The sequence below is a fragment of the Leptodactylus fuscus genome, unplaced genomic scaffold (genome assembly GCF_031893055.1).
Source record: "Leptodactylus fuscus isolate aLepFus1 unplaced genomic scaffold, aLepFus1.hap2 HAP2_SCAFFOLD_635, whole genome shotgun sequence".
NCBI classification, from domain to species: domain Eukaryota; kingdom Metazoa; phylum Chordata; class Amphibia; order Anura; family Leptodactylidae; genus Leptodactylus; species Leptodactylus fuscus.
The window spans coordinates 41,963-66,500 of record NW_027440668.1 but is presented as its reverse complement, the minus strand read 5'-3'; the positions used below and the strand labels follow the sequence as shown (position 1 = coordinate 66,500).

The window sequence follows — 24,538 nt, the reverse complement described above, 5'->3', positions numbered from 1 at the left end:
ATGGCGCTGCTGAGTCCTGGGGTACATCTATATAGGGGGTGGAGCTCGCCGCTCCTGCACTCATACATGTACCAGACAGTCAGCAGGTAGATGGCGCTGCTGAGTCCTGGGGTACATCTATATAGGGGGTGGAGCTCCTGCACTCATACATGTACCAGACAGTCAGCAGGTAGATGGCGTTGCTGAGTCCTGGGGTACATCTATATAGGGGGTGGAGCTCCTGTACTTATACATGTACCAGACAGTCAGCAGGTAGGGGGCGCTGCTGAGTCCTGGGGCACATCTATATAGGGGGTGGAGCTCCTGTACTTATACATGTACCAGACAGTCAGCAGGTAGATGGCGCTGCTGAGTCCTGGGGTACATCTATATAGGGGGTGGAGCTCGCCGCTCCTGTACTCATACATGTACCAGACAGTCAGCAGGTAGGGGGCGCTGCTGAGTCCTGGGGCACATCTATATAGGGGGTGGAGCTCCTGTACTCATACATGTACCAGACAGTCAGCAGGTAGATGGCGCTGCTGAGTCCTGGGGTACATCTATATAGGGGGTGGAGCTCCTGCACTCATACATGTACCAGACAGTCAGCAGGTAGATGGCGCTGCTGAGTCCTGGGGTACATCTATATAGGGGGTGGAGCTCCTGTACTCATACATGTACCAGACAGTCAGCAGGTAGATGGCGCTGCTGAGTCCTGGGGTACATCTATATAGGGGGTGGAGCTCACCGCTCCTGTACTCATAAATGTACCAGACAGTCAGCAGGTAGGGGGCGCTGCTGAGTCCTGGGGCACATCTATATAGGGGGTGGAGCTCGCCGCTTCTGTACTCATACATGTACCAGACAGTCAGCAGGTAGATGGCGCTGCTGAGTCCTGGGGCACATCTATATAGGGGGTGGAGCTCGCCGCTCCTCAGAGATTTTGCTGCTTTCTTATGTTGATCTGTTAGATTTCCCTCCTGTATTTCTGAATTGTGACCTCTGACAAATCAGGGAGAAGATGTGACTGATATTAAAGCGGAGGCTGAAGAAGAGAGGATGAGGGGCCATCACCTGTGTAAGAGGGAAGTGGAGGAGGAGATTCCAGGAGGTGTTACCACAGGTACGGGGTCATGAATGGAGAAGGAGAAGTCCCAGGTTTCTTATAGGGGCTCCATCACTGGATTTTCGCTATTTTAGATAAACATATGTCTGATTAGTCTTTACAGAGGTCACTCAGGTCCTGCTAATCGTTTGTTAAAAGACCCCCCCATTTTAATGAATTACCTTTTAAACGTATATGTAAATGAGCCCTCTGTGCACCGTGGGCGTTCCCGTGCACCCCTCACGCCCTCCTCTGTGGTCCTTCTATGTAAGTCCCTCCTCCTGCTTTTGCTTCACAGCCTCTGTCTCTTCCCTGCTAGTGGTGCAGGACCTGTGATGATGTCACTATAAGGTCCTTCCTCTTCTGAGTAGTGATCTGTGCAGAGCAGGGGCGGCAGCTCTTTGTGTCTCTCAATGTACTCAGTAGATCTATGATATGATGGACACAGGGAGCTGCAGCCATGCGGTGTATACATCACTGGAGCTGCAGCCATGCGGTGTATACATCACTGGAGCTGCAGCCATGCCGTGTATACATCACTGGAGCTGCAGCCATGCGGTGTATACATCACTGGAGCTGCAGCCATGCGGTGTATAGATCTCTGGAGCTGCAGACATCACACGGCTTCTCTTACAGATTCCCCTCTGAACAGGACGGAGCAGCCGCCATGTATGTGAGCGCTCCAGGCGTTGCAAATATAAAGATCTATTAGAAAAATGTTACAAGGAAATAATAAAAATCAGATGTCTCCAGAGAGAACCTTGTACTAAAATGTCACATAGCGGGTATGAGAGGGCCAAATCTCTCAGGCAGAGGACGGGCTGCTCAGAAGTAATAATAATAAATGTTATTTGTATAGCGCCAACATATTCGGCAGCGCTGTACAATGTGTAGGGTTCAGATACAGACAAAGATACATTACAGAGAAAGTCATTTCACACAATGGCACTGAGGGCCCTGCTCACAAGAGCTTACAGTCTATGAGGTAGAGGGGGTGACACAAGAGCTTACAATCTATGAGGTAGAGGGGGTGACACAGGAGCTTACAGTCTATGAGGTAGAGGGGGTGACACAAGAGCTTACAATCTATGAGGTAGAGGGGGTGACACAAGAGCTTACAATCTATGAGGTAGAGAGGGTGACACAAGAGCTTACAATCTATGAGGTAGAGGGGGGGACACAAGAGCTTACAATCTATGAGGTAGAGGGGGGGACACAAGAGCTTACACTCTATGAGGTAGAGGGGGTGACACAGGAGCTTACAGTCTATGAGGTAGAGGGGGGGACACAAGAGCTTACACTCTATGAGGTAGAGGGGGTGACACAAGAGCTTACAGTCTATGAGGTAGAGGGGGGGACACAAGAGCTTACAATCTATGAGGTAGAGGGGGGGACACAAGATCTATGAGGTAGAGGGGGGGACACAGGAGCTTACAATCTATGAGGTAGAGGGGGGGGACACAGGAGCTTACAGTCTATGAGGTAGAGGGGGTGACACAAGAGCTTACAATCTATGAGGTAGAGGGGGTGACACAAGAGCTTACAGTCTATGAGGTAGAGGGGGTGACACAAGAGCTTACACTCTATGAGGTAGAGGGGGGGACACAAGATCTATGAGGTAGAGGGGGGGACACAGGAGCTTACAATCTATGAGGTAGAGGGGGGGGACACAGGAGCTTACAGTCTATGAGGTAGAGGGGGTGACACAAGAGCTTACAATCTATGAGGTAGAGGGGGTGACACAAGAGCTTACAATCTATGAGGTAGAGGGGGGACACAAGAGCTTACAGTCTATGAGGTAGAGGGGGTGACACAGGAGCTTACAGTCTATGAGGTAGAGGGGGGGACACAAGAGCTTACAATCTATGAGGTAGAGGGGGTGACACAAGAGCTTACAATCTATGAGGTAGAGGGGGTGACACAAGAGCTTACACTCTATGAGGTAGAGGGGGGACACAAGAGCTTACACTCTATGAGGTAGAGGGGGGGACACAAGAGCTTACAATCTATGAGGTAGAGGGGGTGACACAAGAGCTTACAATCTATGAGGTAGAGGGGGTGACACAAGAGCTTACAATCTATGAGGTAGAGGGGGGACACAAGAGCTTACAGTCTATGAGGTAGAGGGGGTGACACAGGAGCTTACAGTCTATGAGGTAGAGGAGGGGGTGACACAAGAGCTTACAATCTATGAGGTAGAGGGGGTGACACAAGAGCTTACAATCTATGAGGTAGAGGGGGGACACAAGAGCTTACACTCTATGAGGTAGAGGGGGGGACACAAGAGCTTACAATCTATGAGGTAGAGGGGGTGACACAAGAGCTTACACTCTATGAGGTAGAGGGGGGACACAAGAGCTTACACTCTATGAGGTAGAGGGGGGGACACAAGAGCTTACAATCTATGAGGTAGAGGGGGTGACACAAGAGCTTACAATCTATGAGGTAGAGGGGGTGACACAAGAGCTTACACTCTATGAGGTAGAGGGGGGACACAAGAGCTTACAGTCTATGAGGTAGAGGAGGTGACACAAGAGCTTACAATCTATGAGGTAGAGGGGGTGACACAAGAGCTTACAATCTATGAGGTAGAGGGGGGACACAAGAGCTTACAATCTATGAGGTAGAGGGGGTGACACAAGAGCTTACACTCTATGAGGTAGAGGGGGTGACACAAGAGCTTACAATCTATGAGGTAGAGGGGGGGACACAAGAGCTTACACTCTATGAGGTAGAGGGGGGACACAAGAGCTTACAATCTATGAGGTAGAGGGGGGGATACAAGAGCTTACAATCTATGAGGTAGAGGGGGTGACACAAGAGCTTACACTCTATGAGGTAGAGGGGGTGACACAAGAGCTTACACTCTATGAGGTAGAGGGGGTGACACAAGAGCTTACACTCTATGAGGTAGAGGGGGTGACACAAGAGCTTACACTCTATGAGGTAGAGGGGGTGACACAAGAGCTTACAGTCTATGAGGTAGAGGGGGTGACACAAGAGCTTACAATCTATGAGGTAGAGGGGGGGACACAAGAGCTTACAATCTATGAGGTAGAGGGGGGGACACAAGAGCTTACAATCTATGAGGTAGAGGGGGGGACACAAGAGCTTACACTCTATGAGGTAGAGGAGGTGACACAAGAGCTTACACTCTATGAGGTAGAGGGGGTGACACAAGAGCTTACACTCTATGAGGTAGAGGAGGGGACACAAGAGCTTACAATCTATGAGGTAGAGGAGGTGACACAAGAGCTTACAATCTATGAGGTAGAGGAGGTGACACAAGAGCTTACAATCTATGAGGTAGAGGAGGTGACACAAGAGCTTACAATCTATGAGGTAGAGGGGGGACACAAGAGCTTACAATCTATGAGGTAGAGGGGGGGACACAAGATCTATGAGGTAGAGGGGGTGTCACAAGAGCTTACAATCTATGAGGTAGAGGGGGGACACAAGAGCTTACAATCTATGAGGTAGAGGGGGGGACACAAGATCTATGAGGTAGAGGGGGTGTCACAAGAGCTTACAATCTATGAGGTAGAGGGGTGACACAAGAGCTTACAATCTATGAGGTAGAGGGGGGGACACAAGAGCTTACACTCTATGAGGTAGAGGGGGGGGACACAAGAGCTTACAATCTATGAGGTAGAGGGGGTGACACAAGAGCTTACACTCTATGAGGTAGAGGGGGGGGACACAAGAGCTTACAATCTATGAGGTAGAGGGGGTGACACAAGAGCTTACAATCTATGAGGTAGAGGGGGTGACACAAGAGCTTACAATCTATGAGGTAGAGGGGGGTGACACGAGCTTACAATCTATGAGGTAGAGGGGGGGACACAAGAGCTTACAATCTATGAGGTAGAGGAGGTGACACAAGAGCTTACACTCTATGAGGTAGAGGGGGTGACACAAGAGCTTACAATCTATGAGGTAGAGGGGGGACACAAGAGCTTACAATCTATGAGGTAGAGGGGGTGACACAAGAGCTTACAGTCTATGAGGTAGAGGGGGGGACACAAGATCTATGAGGTAGAGGGGGTGACACAAGAGCTTACACTCTATGAGGTAGAGGGGGTGACACAAGAGCTTACAATCTATGAGGTAGAGGGGGGACACAAGAGCTTACACTCTATGAGGTAGAGGGGGTGACACAAGAGCTTACAATCTATGAGGTAGAGGGGGGACACAAGAGCTTACACTCTATGAGGTAGAGGGGGTGACACAAGAGCTTACAGTCTATGAGGTAGAGGAGGGGACACAAGAGCTTACACTCTATGAGGTAGAGGGGTGACACAAGAGCTTACACTCTGAGGTAGAGGAGGGACACAAGAGCTTACAATCTATGAGGTAGAGGGGGTGACACAAGAGCTTACAATCTATGAGGTAGAGGAGGGACACAAGAGCTTACAATCTATGAGGTAGAGGGGGTGACACAAGAGCTTACAGTCTATGAGGTAGAGGAGGTGACACAAGAGCTTACAATCTATGAGGTAGAGGGGTGACACAAGAGCTTACACTCTATGAGGTAGAGGGGGTGACACAAGAGCTTACAATCTATGAGGTAGAGGGGGGGACACAAGAGCTTACAATCTATGAGGTAGAGGGGGGACACAAGAGCTTACACTCTATGAGGTAGAGGGGGGGACACAAGAGCTTACAATCTATGAGGTAGAGGGGGGACACAAGAGCTTACACTCTATGAGGTAGAGGGGGTGACACAAGAGCTTACAATCTATGAGGTAGAGGGGGGGACACAAGAGCTTACAATCTATGAGGTAGAGGGGGGACACAAGAGCTTACACTCTATGAGGTAGAGGAGGTGACACAAGAGCTTACAATCTATGAGGTAGAGGGGGGGACACAAGAGCTTACAATCTATGAGGTAGAGGGGGGACACAAGAGCTTACAATCTATGAGGTAGAGGAGGGGACACAAGAGCTTACAATCTATGAGGTAGAGGGGGGACACAAGAGCTTACAATCTATGAGGTAGAGGGGGTGACACAAGAGCTTACATTCTATGAGGTAGAGGGGGTGACACAAGAGCTTACACTCTATGAGGTAGAGGGGGGACACAAGAGCTTACAATCTATGAGGTAGAGGAGGGGACACAAGAGCTTACAATCTATGAGGTAGAGGGGGTGACACAAGAGCTTACAATCTATGAGGTAGAGGGGGGACACAAGAGCTTACAATCTATGAGGTAGAGGAGGGGACACAAGAGCTTACAATCTATGAGGTAGAGGGGGTGACACAAGAGCTTACAATCTATGAGGTAGAGGGGGTGACACAAGAGCTTACAATCTATGAGGTAGAGGGGGTGACACAGGAGCTTACAATCTATGAGGTAGAGGGGGTGACACAAGAGCTTACAATCTATGAGGTAGAGGGGGTGACACAAGAGCTTACAATCTATGAGGTAGAGGGGGTGACACAAGAGCTTACAATCTATGAGGTAGAGGGGGTGACACAAGAGCTTACAATCTATGAGGTAGAGGGGGTGACACAGGAGCTTACAGTCTATGAGGTAGAGGAGGTGACACAAGAGCTTACAGTCTATGAGGTAGAGGGGGGGACACAAGAGCTTACACTCTATGAGGTAGAGGGGGTGACACAAGAGCTTACAATCTATGAGGTAGAGGGGGTGACACAAGAGCTTACAGTCTATGAGGTAGAGGGGGGACACAAGAGCTTACAATCTATGAGGTAGAGGAGGGGACACAAGAGCTTACAATCTATGAGGTAGAGGGGGTGACACAGGAGCTTACATTCTATGAGGTAGAGGGGGTGACACAAGAGCTTACAATCTATGAGGTAGAGGGGGGACACAAGAGCTTACAATCTATGAGGTAGAGGGGGGTGACACAAGAGCTTACAATCTATGAGGTAGAGGAGGGGACACAAGAGCTTACAATCTATGAGGTAGAGGGGGGGACACAGGAGCTTACAGTCTATGAGGTAGAGGAGGTGACACAAGAGCTTACAGTCTATGAGGTAGAGGGGGGGACACAAGAGCTTACACTCTATGAGGTAGAGGGGGTGACACAAGAGCTTACAATCTATGAGGTAGAGGGGGTGACACAAGAGCTTACAGTCTATGAGGTAGAGGGGGGACACAAGAGCTTACAATCTATGAGGTAGAGGAGGGGACACAAGAGCTTACAATCTATGAGGTAGAGGGGGTGACACAGGAGCTTACAATCTATGAGGTAGAGGGGGGACACAAGAGCTTACGATCTATGAGGTAGAGGGGGGACACAAGAGCTTACAATCTATGAGGTAGAGGGGGTGACACAAGAGCTTACAATCTATGAGGTAGAGGGGGTGACACAAGAGCTTACACTCTATGAGGTAGAGGAGGGGACACAAGAGCTTACAGTCTATGAGGTAGAGGGGGGGACACAAGAGCTTACAATCTATGAGGTAGAGGGGGGACACAAGAGCTTACAATCTATGAGGTAGAGGAGGGGACACAAGAGCTTACAATCTATGAGGTAGAGGGGGTGACACAAGAGCTTACAATCTATGAGGTAGAGGGGGTGACACAAGAGCTTACAATCTATGAGGTAGAGGAGGGGACACAAGAGCTTACAGTCTATGAGGTAGAGGGGGGGACACAAGAGCTTACAATCTATGAGGTAGAGGGGGTGACACAAGAGCTTACAATCTATGAGGTAGAGGAGGGGACACAAGAGCTTACAATCTATGAGGTAGAGGGGGTGACACAAGAGCTTACAATCTATGAGGTAGAGGGGGTGACACAAGAGCTTACAATCTATGAGGTAGAGGAGGGGGTGACACAAGAGCTTACACTCTATGAGGTAGAGGGGGGGACACAAGAGCTTACAATCTATGAGGTAGAGGGGGGGGGGACACAAGAGCTTACAATCTATGAGGTAGAGGGGGTGACACAAGAGCTTACAATCTATGAGGTAGAGGGGGTGACACAAGAGTTTACAATCTATGAGGTAGAGGGGGGGACACAGGAGCTTACAGTCTATGAGGTAGAGGGGGGGACACAAGAGCTTACACTCTATGAGGTAGAGGGGGTGACACAAGAGCTTACAGTCTATGAGGTAGAGGGGGGACACAAGAGCTTACGATCTATGAGGTAGAGGGGGGACACAAGAGCTTACAGTCTATGAGGTAGAGGGGGGGACACAAGAGCTTACACTCTATGAGGTAGAGGGGGTGACACAAGAGCTTACAGTCTATGAGGTAGAGGGGGGACACAAGAGCTTACGATCTATGAGGTAGAGGGGGGACACAAGAGCTTACAATCTATGAGGTAGAGGAGGGGACACAAGAGCTTACAATCTATGAGGTAGAGGGGGTGACACAGGAGCTTACAATCTATGAGGTAGAGGGGGTGACACAAGAGCTTACAGTCTATGAGGTAGAGGGGGGACACAAGAGCTTACAATCTATGAGGTAGAGGAGGGGACACAAGAGCTTACAATCTATGAGGTAGAGGGGGGACACAAGAGCTTACAGTCTATGAGGTAGAGGGGGGGACACAAGAGCTTACAGTCTATGAGGTAGAGGGGGGGACACAAGAGCTTACAATCTATGAGGTAGAGGGGGTGACACAAGAGCTTACAATCTATGAGGTAGAGGAGGTGACACAAGAGCTTACAGTCTATGAGGTAGAGGGGGTGACACAAGAGCTTACAATCTATGAGGTAGAGGGGGGGACACAAGAGCTTACAATCTATGAGGTAGAGGAGGGGACACAAGAGCTTACAATCTATGAGGTAGAGGAGGGGACACAAGAGCTTACAGTCTATGAGGTAGAGGGGGGGACACAAGAGCTTACAATCTATGAGGTAGAGGGGGTGACACAAGAGCTTACAATCTATGAGGTAGAGGAGGGGACACAAGAGCTTACAATCTATGAGGTAGAGGGGGTGACACAAGAGCTTACAATCTATGAGGTAGAGGGGGGGACACAAGAGCTTACACTCTATGAGGTAGAGGGGGGGACACAAGAGCTTACAGTCTATGAGGTAGAGGGGGGGACACAAGAGCTTACAATCTATGAGGTAGAGGGGGGGACACAAGAGCTTACAATCTATGAGGTAGAGGGGGTGACACAAGAGCTTACAATCTATGAGGTAGAGGAGGGGGGGACACAAGAGCTTACACTCTATGAGGTAGAGGGGGGACACAAGAGCTTACACTCTATGAGGTAGAGGGGGGGACACAAGAGCTTACAATCTATGAGGTAGAGGGGGGACACAGGAGGTAGCAGGGGCGGTATTGCTTATACAGGGGTCAGACACTTCTGTAATAGAGGTGACTGTCATTACACAGACATAAGACTTTATGGGCCGTCACCAGTCGTGTCCTGTAACATGTGGATGGAGCTCGGACCTATAAAGTTATCCTGAGATGACATCATATCATGTGGGGTAATGTGGGGGCGGGGACAGAGGAGGGGGAAGGGTTTACGTTAGACATTGTGATCGGCCGCTCTGATAAGATGCCTCTTTAGTTTGCGTTTGTAACTGTAGAAATTGGGAGTTAACCTTTTCACTGCCAAGGGTCTCTGGACATTTTGCACCTCCAGTAGCCAGAGCAATTCTCACAGTTTTGAGATGGACAAATCAAACCTAAATTGCAACATTAAAAAAGCACCCCCCCCCCCATACCTGTATATTTTCTTACAGTAGACACCTGCAGCATTGTCAGGATGCCACTTGGTACTGTATACGGACAGGCACCTTCATGCCATTTTGATTTAAAGTGAATGTTTTATGAAAAAATGTAAATTAGATGTTAAAAGTGGAAACCAAACAAAAAATTATCTGCACCAAACCTCCTAAAAATAAGAGGCCAACATTTGCTGAGTTCATACATATCACTATGGCCTACACCTGTATATACATATCACTATGGCTTACTACACCTGTATATATACATATCACTATGGCCTACACCTGTATATACATATCACTATGGCCTACACCTGTATATACATATCACTATGGCCTACACCTGTATATACATATCACTATGGCTTACTACACCTGTATATATACATATCACTATGGCCTACACCTGTATATACATATAACTATGGGCTACACCTGTATATACATATCACTATGGCCTACACCTGTATATACATATCACTATGGGCTACACCTGTATATACATATCACTATGGCCTACACCTGTATATACATATCACTATGGCCTACACCTGTATATACATATCACTATGGCTTACTACACCTGTATATATACATATCACTATGGCCTACACCTGTATATACATATCACTATGGCCTACACCTGTATATACATATCACTATGGCCTACACCTGTATATACATATCACTATGGCCTACACCTGTATATACATATCACTATTGCCTACACCTGTATATACATATCACTATGGCCTACACCTGTATATACATATCACTATGGCCTACACCTGTATATACATATCACTATGGGCTACACCTGTATATACATATCACTATGGCCTACACTGTATATACATATAACTATGGGCTACACCTGTATATACATATCACTATTGCCTACACCTGTATATACATATCACTATGGCCTACACTGTATATACATATAACTATGGGCTACACCTGTATATACATATCACTATTGCCTACACCTGTATATACATATCACTATGGGCTACTACACCTGTATATACATATCACTATGGCCTACTACACCTGTATATACATATCACTATGGCCTACACCTGTATATACATATCACTATGGCCTACACCTGTATATACATATCACTATGGCCTACACCTGTATATACATATCACTATGGCCTACACCTGTATATACATATCACTATGGCCTACACCTGTATATACATATCACTATGGCCTACACCTGTATATACATATCACTATGGCCTACTACACCTGTATATACATATCACTATGGCCTACACCTGTATATACATATCACTATGGCCTACACCTGTATATACATATCACTATGGCCTACACCTGTATATACATATCACTATGGCCTACACCTGTATATACATATCACTATGGCCTACTACACCTGTATATACATATCACTATGGCCTACTACACCTGTATATACATATCACTATGGCCTACACCTGTATATACATATCACTATGGCCTACACCTGTATATACATATCACTATGGCCTACACCTGTATATACATATCACTATGGCCTACTACACCTGTATATACATATCACTATGGCCTACTACACCTGTATATACATATCACTATGGCCTACACCTGTATATACATATCACTATGGCCTACACCTGTATATACATATCACTATGGCCTACACCTGTATATACATATCACTATGGCCTACTACACCGTATATACATATCACTATGGCCTACACCTGTATATACATATCACTATGGGCTACTACACCTGTATATACATATCACTATGGCCTACACCTGTATATACATATCACTATGGGCTACACCTGTATATACATATCACTATGGGCTACACCTGTATATACATATCACTATGGGCTACACCTGTATATACATATCACTATGGCCTACACCTGTATATACATATCACTATGGCCTACACCTGTATATACATATCACTATGGCTTACTACACCTGTATATACATATCACTATGACCTACACCTGTATATACATATCACTATGGCCTACACCTGTATATACATATCACTATGGCCTACTACACCTGTATATACATATCACTATGGGCTACACCTGTATATACATATCACTATGGCCTACACCTGTATATACATATCACTATGGCCTACACCTGTATATACATATCACTATGGCCTACACCTGTATATACATATCACTATGGCCTACTACACCTGTATATACATATCACTATGGCCTACACCTGTATATACATATCACTATGGCCTACTACACCTGTATATACATATCACTATGGCCTACACCTGTATATACATATCACTATGGCCTACACCTGTATATACATATCACTATGGCCTACATCTGTATATACATATCACTATGGCCTACACCTGTATATACATATCACTATGGCCTACACCTGTATATACATATCACTATGGCCTACTACACCGTATATACATATCACTATGGCCTACACCTGTATATACATATCACTATGGCCTACACCTGTATATACATATCACTATGGCCTACTACACCTGTATATACATATCACTATGGCCTACACCTGTATATACATATCACTATGGCCTACACCTGTATATACATATCACTATGGCCTACACCTGTATATACATATCACTATGGCCTACTACACCTGTATATACATATCACTATGGCCTACACCTGTATATACATATCACTATGGCCTACTACACCTGTATATACATATCACTATGGCCTACACCTGTATATACATATCACTATGGCCTACACCTGTATATACATATCACTATGGCCTACACCTGTATATACATATCACTATGGCCTACACCTGTATATACATATCACTATGGCCTACACCTGTATATACATATCACTATGGGCTACACCTGTATATACATATCACTATGGGCTACACCTGTATATACATATCACTATGGCCTACACCTGTATATACATATCACTATGGCCTACACCTGTATATACATATCACTATGGCCTACTACACCTGTATATACATATCACTATGGCCTACACCTGTATATACATATCACTATGGCCTACACCTGTATATACATATCACTATGGCCTACACCTGTATATACATATCACTATGGCCTACTACACCTGTATATACATATCACTATGGCCTACACCTGTATATACATATCACTATGGCCTACACCTGTATATACATATCACTATGGCCTACACCTGTATATACATATCACTATGGCCTACTACACCTGTATATACATATCACTATGGCCTACACCTGTATATACATATCACTATGGCCTACACCTGTATATACATATCACTATGGCCTACACCTGTATATACATATCACTATGGCCTACACCTGTATATACATATCACTATGGCCTACTACACCTGTATATACATATCACTATGGCCTACTACACCTGTATATACATATCACTATGGCCTACACCTGTATATACATATCACTATGGCCTACACCTGTATATACATATCACTATGGCCTACACCTGTATATACATATCACTATGGCTTACTACACCTGTATATACATATCACTATGGCCTACACCTGTATATACATATCACTATGGCCTACACCTGTATATACATATCACTATGGCCTACACCTGTATATACATATCACTATGGCCTACACCTGTATATACATATCACTATGGCCTACACCTGTATATACATATCACTATGGCCTACACCTGTATATACATATCACTATGGCCTACACCTGTATATACATATCACTATGGGCTACTACACCTGTATATACATATCACTATGGCCTACACCTGTATATACATATCACTATGGCCTACACCTGTATATACATATCACTATGGCCTACTACACCTGTATATACATATCACTATGGCCTACACCTGTATATACATATCACTATGGCCTACTACACCTGTATATACATATCACTATGGCCTACACCTGTATATACATATCACTATGGCCTACTACACCGTATATACATATCACTATGACCTACACCTGTATATACATATCACTATGGCCTACACCTGTATATACATATCACTATGGCCTACTACACCGTATATACATATCACTATGACCTACACCTGTATATACATATCACTATGGTCTACTACACCTGTATATACATATCACTATGGGCTACACCTGTATATACATATCACTATGGCCTACACCTGTATATACATATCACTATGGCCTACTACACCTGTATATACATATCACTATGGGCTACACCTGTATATACATATCACTATGGCCTACACCTGTATATACATATCACTATGGCCTACTACACCTGTATATACATATCACTATGGCCTACACCTGTATATACATATCACTATGGCCTACACCTGTATATACATATCACTATGGCCTACACCTGTATATACATATCACTATGGCCTACACCTGTATATACATATCACTATGGCCTACACCTGTATATACATATCACTATGGCCTACTACACCTGTATATACATATCACTATTGCCTACACCTGTATATACATATCACTATGGCCTACTACACCGTATATACATATCACTATGGCCTACACCTGTATATACATATCACTATGGCCTACTACACCTGTATATACATATCACTATGGCCTACACCTGTATATACATATAACTATGGCCTACACCTGTATATACATATCACTATGGCCTACACCTGTATATACATATCACTATGGCCTACTACACCTGTATATACATATCACTATGGCCTACACCTGTATATACATATCACTATGGCCTACTACACCTGTATATACATATAACTATGGCCTACACCTGTATATACATATCACTATGGCCTACACCTGTATATACATATCACTATGGCCTACTACACCTGTATATACATATAACTATGGCCTACACCTGTATATACATATCACTATGGCCTACACCTGTATATACATATCACTATGGCCTACACCTGTATATACATATCACTATGGCCTACTACACCTGTATATACATATCACTATGGCCTACACCTGTATATACATATCACTATGGCCTACTACACCTGTATATACATATCACTATGGCCTACACCTGTATATACATATCACTATGGCCTACTACACCTGTATATACATATCACTATGGCCTACACCTGTATATACATATCACTATGGCCTACACCTGTATATACATATCACTATGGCCTACACCTGTATATACATATCACTATGGCCTACACCTGTATATACATATCACTATGGCCTACACCCGCACGCACGTGTCTTCAGAAAATCACCAGAACTGGAAGGAACAAAATTTTGCTTTGAAGTTGGAAATGTTACAAAAGTCTCATCCTATAAAATGTAGGGATTACAGACCATGAAAAGTAAGTGAACCCCTAAACCCTATATATTTTTTGAAAGTAGACAACCTGAAGATTACAAATGTCTCAATTGGTCATCGATAGCCACATCCACCTTCATGCAACTCTGTGACAAACACAAATAATTTTTTGAAAAAATGCCCTAAAACACATATTTGCACCTAAAACTCCTGTTCAATCTCAGATTCATATACAAAATACATTTATAGTAATAGCGTACGGTGTATACAATGTGTAAATATACTATATGTACCGCAAACATCAACCACAACAAGAGCTCGGACTCCCAGAAACCCAATTACAGAAGACAGGCAGGATTGTGCTGTAATTCACTAATATGTTATAAAGCTATACTGCACCTATACTGTGACTGTGACACCAAAATCTAACTTTATTGAGAGCACACAGCATACCGGATAGAAAAACACAATTTAATAGTCCATATATACAACCACCTTCATTCAACTTTGCCGCAAACAGAGATTGTTTGCAAAAATTGCGAAAAAATTCAAATTTGCCACTAAAGTGCGACTCAAGCAACCCTGCCTGCAAACACAATGTACTGTCCATAAAACTGCAATATGTGAGGAGTTCATACTTACCACACATGTATATATACCACACTATATATATATATACACAGTACATACCACACATGTATATATACCACACTATATATATATATACACAGTACATACCACACATGTATATATACCACACTATATATATATATATATATATATATATATATATACACAGTACATACCACACATGTATATACAGTACACACCACACATGTATATACCACACATGTATATATACCACACTATATATATATATACACAGTACATACCACACATGTATATACAGTACACACCACACATGTATATACCACACATGTATATATATACAGGGGCGGGTGTTAAAGAATCGCAGAAATGCGCCATCCCATTTTGTGCATGCAAATTAAATAGGACTTTACATATAAATGTTATTTTCCATCCCCCTATAATAATTTTAGCAATCTATACGTCATCTCTAGTGATAATCATTATTACTATTATTTTAGCGTGTAACGGACATCACTAGAGACGTATTTTACTGTAGAAAGCTCAGGTATAGACAGGACAGGGATTGGGTGAAATGTAAACTTTGAGACTTTATGTATATGTTGTGTAAGTGTTTGGTGCAACTTTTTTTTTTGGCGCTGCGACCTGGACAATGGTAAACGTCTGGGTCACAGCGCCAATAAACTTCCTGGTTATGTTCAGGAGGTATAACATAAGAATACCCCACTAGTAAAGCTCAGGGGGGAATCACATTATACCTGTATGTGACAATCAGAGACAAATGTATAGTATACGCTCTGATTGGCAGGAGAAGGGTTAATAGGGACAATAGAGTCCCTGCCACCCCCCTCCTGCTGTCACATACAAGTTATGCAGAGAGTCTGATCGTTTCTCTGTCTCTCTCTCTCTGCTGGGCTGCTCCGTGTCCCTCTTCCTTTCTTGTTAGATCGCAAATTGCTTGCTTAGACAGGAGGGGACGGGACACTTTGGAGCTCTATATCTTTGGACTACATCAACATATCTTGCTGCTTTCAATTGCATTTTAAAGAGGAGAATCCCATCTTTAAAATGATATCAAGAACTCGATGATTGGATGTAGAGTTTTGGAGAAATTCACTGTTGAAACGCTGTCGGGAATTGAGATCTGCAGTTGGATCTCAATGCCAAATAGTGTTTTCAACAGTGAATCGTTCCAAAACTGTAAGTAAAATCAGCAAGTCCCTGGTATCATTTTAAAGATGAGAGTCTGTTCTTTAAAATGCATTTTAAAGCATCAAGATATGTTGACGCAGTCCAGAGATATCGGCATTAGTAGGGAGGATGTACTAAGTACGTCCTCCGCTACTGAAATGCCACCTTGGGAGCAGGTACAGTGTACATGCCTGGCGATGAAAGGGTTAAGGTGTCGCTTCCAATCAGAATCACACCACCCTATGACACCGCGCCAGGTACAAACTTACAGAGAACTTGCTCCGATCGCTTGTTGTGGAAACTTTTATACAAAACCAAGAAATGAAACATCTCAGATGGAGAAAGAGGGAGAAGTTCCAGCGAGAAGCCGTCTGTCCAACACAATGATTGTGGGCTCGCTGGGATCCAAGTAACCAGATGATAGGTGACCATTATTGTACATATGGCAAGGTCAGCAGTATATACAGTCCTATGAAAAAGTTTGGGCACCCCTATTAATCTTAATCATTTTTAGTTCTAAATATTTTGGTGTTTATAACAGCCATTTCAGTTTGATATATCTAATAACTGATGGACACAGTAATATTTCAGGATTGAAATGAGGTTTATTGTACTAACAGAAAATGTGCAATATGCATTAAACCAAAATTTGACCGGTGCAAAAATATGGGCACCTCAACAGAAAAGTGACATTAATATTTAGTAGATCCTCCTTTTGCAAAGATAACAGCCTCTAGTCGCTTCCTGTAGCTTTTAATCAGTTTCTGGATCCTGGATGAAGGGATTTTGGACAAACAATTCAAGTTCAGTTAAGTTAGATGGTGGCCGAGCATGGACAGCCCGCTTCAAATCATCCCACAGATGTTCAATGATATTCAGGTCTGGGGACTGGGATGGCCATTCCAGAACATTGTCATTGTTCCTCTGCATGAATGCCTGAGGATTTGGAGCGGTGTTTTGGATCATTGTCTTGCTGAAATATCCATCCCCGGCGTAACTTCAACTTCGTCACTGATTCTTGAACATTATTCTCAAGAATCTGCTGATACTGAGTGGAATCCATGCGACCCTCAACTTTAACAAGATTCCCGATGCCGGCATTGGCCACACAGCCCCAAAGCATGATGGAACCTCCACCAAATTTTACAGTGGGTAGCAAGTGTTTTTCTTGGAATGCTGTTTCTTTTTGGACGCCATGCATAACGCCTTTTTTTATAACCAAACAACTCAATCTTTGTTTCCAAAATGAAGCTGCCTTGTCCAAATGTGCTTTTTCATCCCTCAGGCAACTCTATTTGTGGCGTACGTGCAGAAACGGCTTCTTTCTCATCACTCTCCCATACAGCTTCTATTTGTGCAAAGTGCGCTGTATAGTTGACCGATGCACAGTGACACCATCTGCAGCAAGATGATGCTGCAGCTCTTTGGAGGTGGTCTGTGGATTGTCCTTGACTCTTCTCACCATTCTTCTTCTCTGCCTTTCTGATATTTTTCTTGGCCTGCCACTTCTGGGCTTAACAAGAACTGTCCCTGTGGTCTTCCATTTCCTTACTATGTTCCTCACAGTGGAAACTGACAGGTTAAATCTCTGAGACAACGTTTTGTATCCTTCCCCTGAACAACTATGTTGAACAATCTTTGTTTTCAGATCATTTGAGAGTTGTTTTGAGTAGCCCATGATGCCACTCTTCAGAGGAGATTCAAATAGGAGATCAACTTGCAATTGGCCACCTTAAATACCTTTTCTTATGATTGGATACACCTGGCTATGAAGTTCAAAGCTCACTGAGGTTACAAAACCAATTTTGTGCTTCAGTAAGTCAGTAAAAAGTAGTTAGGGGAATTCAAATCAATAAAATGATAAGGGTGCCCATACTTTTTCACCGGTCAAATTTTGGTATATTGCATATTGCACATTTTCTGTTAGTACAATAAACCTCATTTCAATCCTGAAATATTACTGTGTCCATCAGTTATTAGATATATCAAACTGAAATGGCTGTTGCAAACACCAAAATATTTAGAACAAAAAAATGATTAAGATTAATAGGGGTGCCCAAACTTTTTCATAGGACTGTATACCAGGGGACTACAGGATAGCAGCAGCAGCTTATTAGTAAGTACTAGAAGGATTGTCAGATCCTACTCATAGATATTAGAGCCCGAACGGATCCTTCAGCTGTGACACTGCGGCGATCCCCGAGGATGGCCATAATCCACTGCATGACCGGGGAGGTCTGGACCCCAATCACTGTCTATCATCTCTAGGACCCCAAATCTATAGATAATCCCTGATGGCAATGAGACATAGAAGCCGGAGCAGAGAACTGGGAGCAACAGTGCACCCGTCATACCCCAAACCAGCCCAGACACCAGAGTATAATAACAGCACTATTCACTGCGACATAACATGGGGTGTAACAGAAAGTTATTAGGGTCACCCCATAAGTAACCCCAGAAGTGTCTGATGTATAGACAGATCTCCAGCAGCTCATGTATTTCGTCACTGTGTGTTTGTGTCTCCACAGATGGATCCAGTAGGAGAAATCCCCCCGAGAGATGTCCCCTGAGTCCTCTGTATTCCCAGGACTGCCCGGAGGAGAATGTCCCAGACAGTCAGCAGGTAGGGGGCGCTGCTGAGTCCTGGGGTACATCTATATAGGGGGTGGAGCTCCTGCACTCATACATGTACCAGACAGTCAGCAGGTAGATGGCGCTGCTGAGTCCTGGGGTACATCTATATAGGGGGTGGAGCTCCTGCACTCATACATGTACCAGACAGTCAGCAGGTAGATGGCGCTGCTGAGTCCTGGGGTACATCTATATAGGGGGTGGAGCTCGCCGCTCCTGTACTCATACATGTACCAGACAGTCAGCAGGTAGATGGCGCTGCTGAGTCCTGGGGTACATCTATATAGGGGGTGGAGCTCGCCGCTCCTGTACTCATACATGTACCAGACAGTCAGCAGGTAGGGGGCGCTGCTGAGTCCTGGGGTACATCTATATAGGGGGTGGAGCTCCTGCACTCATACATGTACCAGACAGTCAGCAGGTAGATGGCGCTGCTGAGTCCTGGGGTACATCTATATAGGGGGTGGAGCTCCTGCACTTATACATGTACCAGACAGTCAGCAGGTAGGGGGCGCTATATTCAGACCATAAAGTGACTGGACCAAAGATATTACATTGTTTCTTCCCTGTTTAGGGTGAAGATCTGATGGATATTAAGGTTGAGGTTAAAGAAGAAGCAGAAGAGGAGACGGATTCCTGGACTGATCAGCAGTGTAAGGAGCGGAGACTTTCTCCTCTAGATACTACTACTCCCATCATCTCCTCACCATCACATGGCAATCTATCCCATCACTGTGTGTTTCCTACAGATGGAGCCATTGCCAGAAATCAGGGAGAAGATGTGACTGATATTAAAGCGGAGGCTGAAGAAGAGAGGATGAGGGGCCATCACCTGTGTAAGAGGGAAGTGGAGGAGGAGATTCCAGGAGGTGTTACCACAGGTACGGAGTCATGAATGGAGAAGGAGAAGTCCCAGGTTTCTCCAGGTCGGTTCCCCCTTAGACCTCCAGTCCAGTAACTCTCCGGCAGAAAGTAATTCCAGCTATTAAACTAAGAACAGAACTATAAGCCATAAAACAGAAGTTGTAGCCGAGCGTTGTGTGAATACTGGACTACTGGATAGAGATGGGAGGAGTTTCTGGTCCTGGTCAGACTGGGGCAGGAGCGTCTCCATCCCGCCATTAGTCCTAGTGAATACATTGGGGGAAGTCTCTCTTATTCTCCTTGGAGATCCTACAGATTACTAGGAATAATTTGTTGCGGTTCTTCCCCGGGGACAATCCCTTGGGGTCGGAGGGTCAGAAAGGGCTGAGGATTATCTAGAACTGAATATCGTCCCCGGTCACAATAAGCTGAGAAGGAAAATACAAGTCTGGTCAGGGCGGTGACTACAAGGACAGACAAGATGGCGCCATCTAGAATGGTGAGGTCACCACAACTGGTTAAAAAAAAAAGCCGGTATAATATCAGCACGATTAATATCAGCCAGAATAATATCAGCCGGTATAATATCAGTACGTATAATATCAGCTCGATTAATATCAGCCGGTATAATATCAGCACATATAATATCAGCCGGTATAATATCAGCCGGTATAATATCAGCACGTGTAATATCAGTCGGTATAATATCAGCCGGTATAATATCAGCCGGTATAATATCAGCTCGATTAATATCAGCACGTATAATATCAGCACGTATAATATCAGCACATACTGTATAATATCAGCCCGTATAATATCAGCATATACAAAACAATAATGTACCAATAAATAGCACTGACCTAATACGGCAAATACCAACAAAGGAGAATAAAAAATAATAAAAAAAAACTATAAAATAAATATAAAGCCCTATGCACAGTGATAACTCCTCACCATAGGAGCGCAGTGCTCGGCAGGGGGTATGACGTGGTTAGTGGAGACAGCCCCATCGTGTAGACACCCAATATGACACCCCAGTCCCCTATGAGTCTGGACCTTTCCCTTGGTCCCACAGCACCATGTTTGGACTGGAAACGTGCGCCTTCACCTTGTGCACCTGAGGATTTTCTGGGGGTGACTGCACCCCGACCTCCAAGGGACATATCATACAACGATATGTCTTTGTATGGAGGCTCCAGTCACAGAGTCTCGCAGGTCACAGGGTTTGATTAAGCCAGAAGTCCTGCGTTCCTGTGATCCAGAAGGGTTAATAGGAGCCAGTGATGTCACCAGAAGAAAAATACAGAAGGGCTGATCTCTAGTCACAGTGTTATCTCTGGTGGGGCCACTTATTGTAAAGAATCGAGATAAGAAGACATGAAGTCTATGAAAGGTAGAATTAAGACTTACCGGTACTTTGGTTTCTGGTAAACCCTCCATGACGGCACCACCAGAGGACGTAGCTCCACCCACTATTACGGACAGGAGGCTAAGTAGCCCCTCCCATTCCTCCCTCTTCAGTGTAGTATAAACTGCAGCACAATTTGATAGGATTAATATGGGTTTCATTATTTATTTAACAGACAATCCCAGTGCGATCTCTGAGGAAAACGTCATGTTATCAGTAAGTGGTAAAGGAGAAGATGAAGATATGATGGAGCGCTCCTCAGGAGAAAACCTCATTACCCCTCATGTACATCCAGGACGTCACAGTACAGATCCATCATATGATCCCCCGAATCATGAGGAACCTTCTCACCAACCACAGATTGTGACCACAAGTACCAGGAAGAAAGAGGGGAAACAGTATCATTGTGGGGAATGTGGAAAAGGGTATACACAAAGATCACATCTTTATATGCACAAAAAAATTCACACAGGAGAGAAGCCATATTTATGTTCAGAATGTGGGAAATGTTTTACTCAAAAAGCAAATCTTGTTACACATGTGAGAAGACACACAGGAGAGAGGCCATACTCATGTCCAGAATGTGGGAAATGTTTTAAAGATAAAGCAACTCTTGTTAAACATGAGAGAATTCACACAGGAGAGAAGCCATATTCATGTCCAGAATGTGGGAAACGTTTCAAAGATAGAGCAACTCTTGTTATACATGAGAGAAGTCACACAGGAGAGAAGCCTTATTCATGTCCAGAATGTGGGAAATGTTATAGGGATAAAGCAACTCTTGTTATACATGAGAAAATCCACACTGGAGAGAAGCCATATGCATGCTCAGAATGTGGGAAAAGTTTTAAAGATAAAGCACATCTTGTTACACATGAGAGAATTCACACAGGTGAAAAGCCCTATCCATGTGCAGAATGTGGGAAATGTTTTAGAGATCCATCAAGTCTTGTTAAACATAAGAGGATTCACACAGGAGAGAAGCCTTATTCATGTCCAGAATGTGGGAAATGGTATAAGGATAAAGCAACTCTTGCTATACATGAGAAAATCCACACAGGAGAGAAGCCATATTCATGTTCAGAATGTGGGAAATGTTTCAGAGTTAAATCAATTCTTGTTAAACATGAGAGAATTCACACAGGGGATAAGCAATATTCATGTTCAGAATGTGAAAAATGTTTTAGGGATAAATCAAGTCTTGTCAAACATATGAGAATTCACACAGGAGAGGAGCCATATTCATGTTCAGTATGTGGGAAACGTTTCAAACATCAATCAAGTCTTGTTAGACACGAAAGAATTCACACAAGAGAGACGACGTATATATAATGTGGGAAATGTTTTATTTGTAAAGCCTGAGAGAATTGATCAGGTGAGGAAACCATGGTGATGTTCTCCTGTACGTGTGAAAGAAAAAAAATCTCCATCGAAGAAATCTTATTCTTGTGGGAAATTCTTCGTTTTTGTAAGCCGTCAGGCCATATATACTGTAAGCGAATATTGTCCATATGGTGAAAGTCTTTCCGGAATTAGTACAGGACCGATGTGGTGGGGAGGAGTTTGGGCGAAGTGCGCACAGTTACGGGCTTGAGTCGTGGACATGACTTCTTCAGAACCTTATTAGGAAACAGCCAGTGATTGTTTGCACTTGATACAGGGCTCTGCCCAAAACGCGTAGTGCTGTTTTTCTAATAGAGTTTTGAAGAAGTCACGACCACGGCTCAAGCCCGTATTTGTGCACACTTCGCCCAAACCCCTCCCCACCACATCGGTCCTGTACTTTGAGGGTATCCTGTATTTGTTGATTACACAATGTGAAGGGTAGCGTAAGGGGGCGTTACTGCCACCTAATCTGGGGAGTATAGGAATGCTGTTTAGGTGTTGTGACGATTCACAACACCTTGAGGTAAGAGGCCATTTTGTGGAATTCTTACGACACCCAATTGTTCAAAGTACAACACTAGATCACCGCTCCGCCTCTCCCCCTTTTTCCTTTTTATAGGATTGTATCAGAGCAGATCCTAAGACAGATCCAGAGCTCTGTGAGGAGGTCATCACTACTTATAGGAGAGCTCTGAAAGTCGTAGGAGAAATCCCAGCACATGGAGTCTGGTATCTCTGCTGGTATCCTCTGCTCTCCTGTACAGCACCGCATCTGCTCCTACAGAGAAGTCAATGACCTTCAGGACAGATTGCTTGGTGTTGGACACAAAGAGATAAGTTTGGGATAAACTGCCTGTAAAAGTCAAGGAGTCTCTGTAAAGCCCTGAGGGTGAGTGTGCAGTGCAAAAAAACATTCATGCCTATTGCAGGCTAAATAGAGTACTGTGAGGCACTGACCTGGAGCTCCTGGAAATCCACGTCCAAGGAAGTTCCTCGACGTCCCTGCAACCTCTGCCCAAGTTTAGTTACGGCTGGGTGCAAATCCAGTGTGGAGAATCGCTCAGGTAGATGCTTGCAGCAGTGCAGGAAACCGAGGACACAGAGACTGGGTTGCACACAAGGTCAGGCTTTATTCACTTGCGGTGCCTTTGCAAAGGCACAAACAAACAAAAGCCTTCTCGGCTGAGAACTAACTATAACTAAAGAAACTGTATTCTGACTATACAGAAGCCCGACTGCCAGACTATGATTAAGGGGCTACAATAACGCCCCGAATTGCGTCAGTCAGACGTCATTTCATCTCTGCCATCGTGTTATACTTGTATTTGATTTTATGGAGCGGCTTATGCTC

General features: G+C 44.3%; 1 protein-coding gene across 2 annotated transcripts; it reads left to right on the top strand.

Moving 5' to 3' along the window:
- Positions 1 to 748: 748 nt before the first annotated feature.
- On the top strand, positions 749 to 24,538 carry LOC142188688 (uncharacterized). 2 transcript variants are annotated; one of them, XM_075261929.1, is made up of 6 exons: positions 749 to 764; positions 994 to 1,102; positions 19,427 to 19,521; positions 20,104 to 20,182; positions 20,279 to 20,410; positions 21,977 to 24,537. In XM_075261929.1, exons 2-6 carry the CDS (start codon positions 1,039 to 1,041, stop codon positions 23,131 to 23,133), a joined length of 1,527 nt encoding a protein of 508 aa, XP_075118030.1. In that variant the 5' UTR covers positions 749 to 764; positions 994 to 1,038; the 3' UTR covers positions 23,134 to 24,537. The 2 variants fall into 2 exon arrangements, with proteins under 2 accessions (XP_075118030.1, XP_075118031.1); XM_075261930.1 differs by lacking the exons at positions 749 to 764; positions 20,104 to 20,182 and having other exon boundaries at positions 974 to 1,102; positions 20,302 to 20,410; positions 21,977 to 24,538.

Excerpts from the sequence above, each read along its gene's own strand:
- LOC142188688 (XM_075261929.1), top strand. The coding sequence starts at position 1,039 with ATGAGGGGCCATCACCTGTGTAAGAGGGAAGTGGAGGAGGAGATTCCA. Across the intron at positions 19,522-20,103 it reads ATGTCCCAGACAGTCAGCAG|GGTGAAGATCTGATGGATAT; the intron begins GTAGGGGGCGCT and ends TTCCCTGTTTAG. Across the intron at positions 20,183-20,278 it reads TTCCTGGACTGATCAGCAGT|ATGGAGCCATTGCCAGAAAT; the intron begins GTAAGGAGCGGA and ends TGTTTCCTACAG.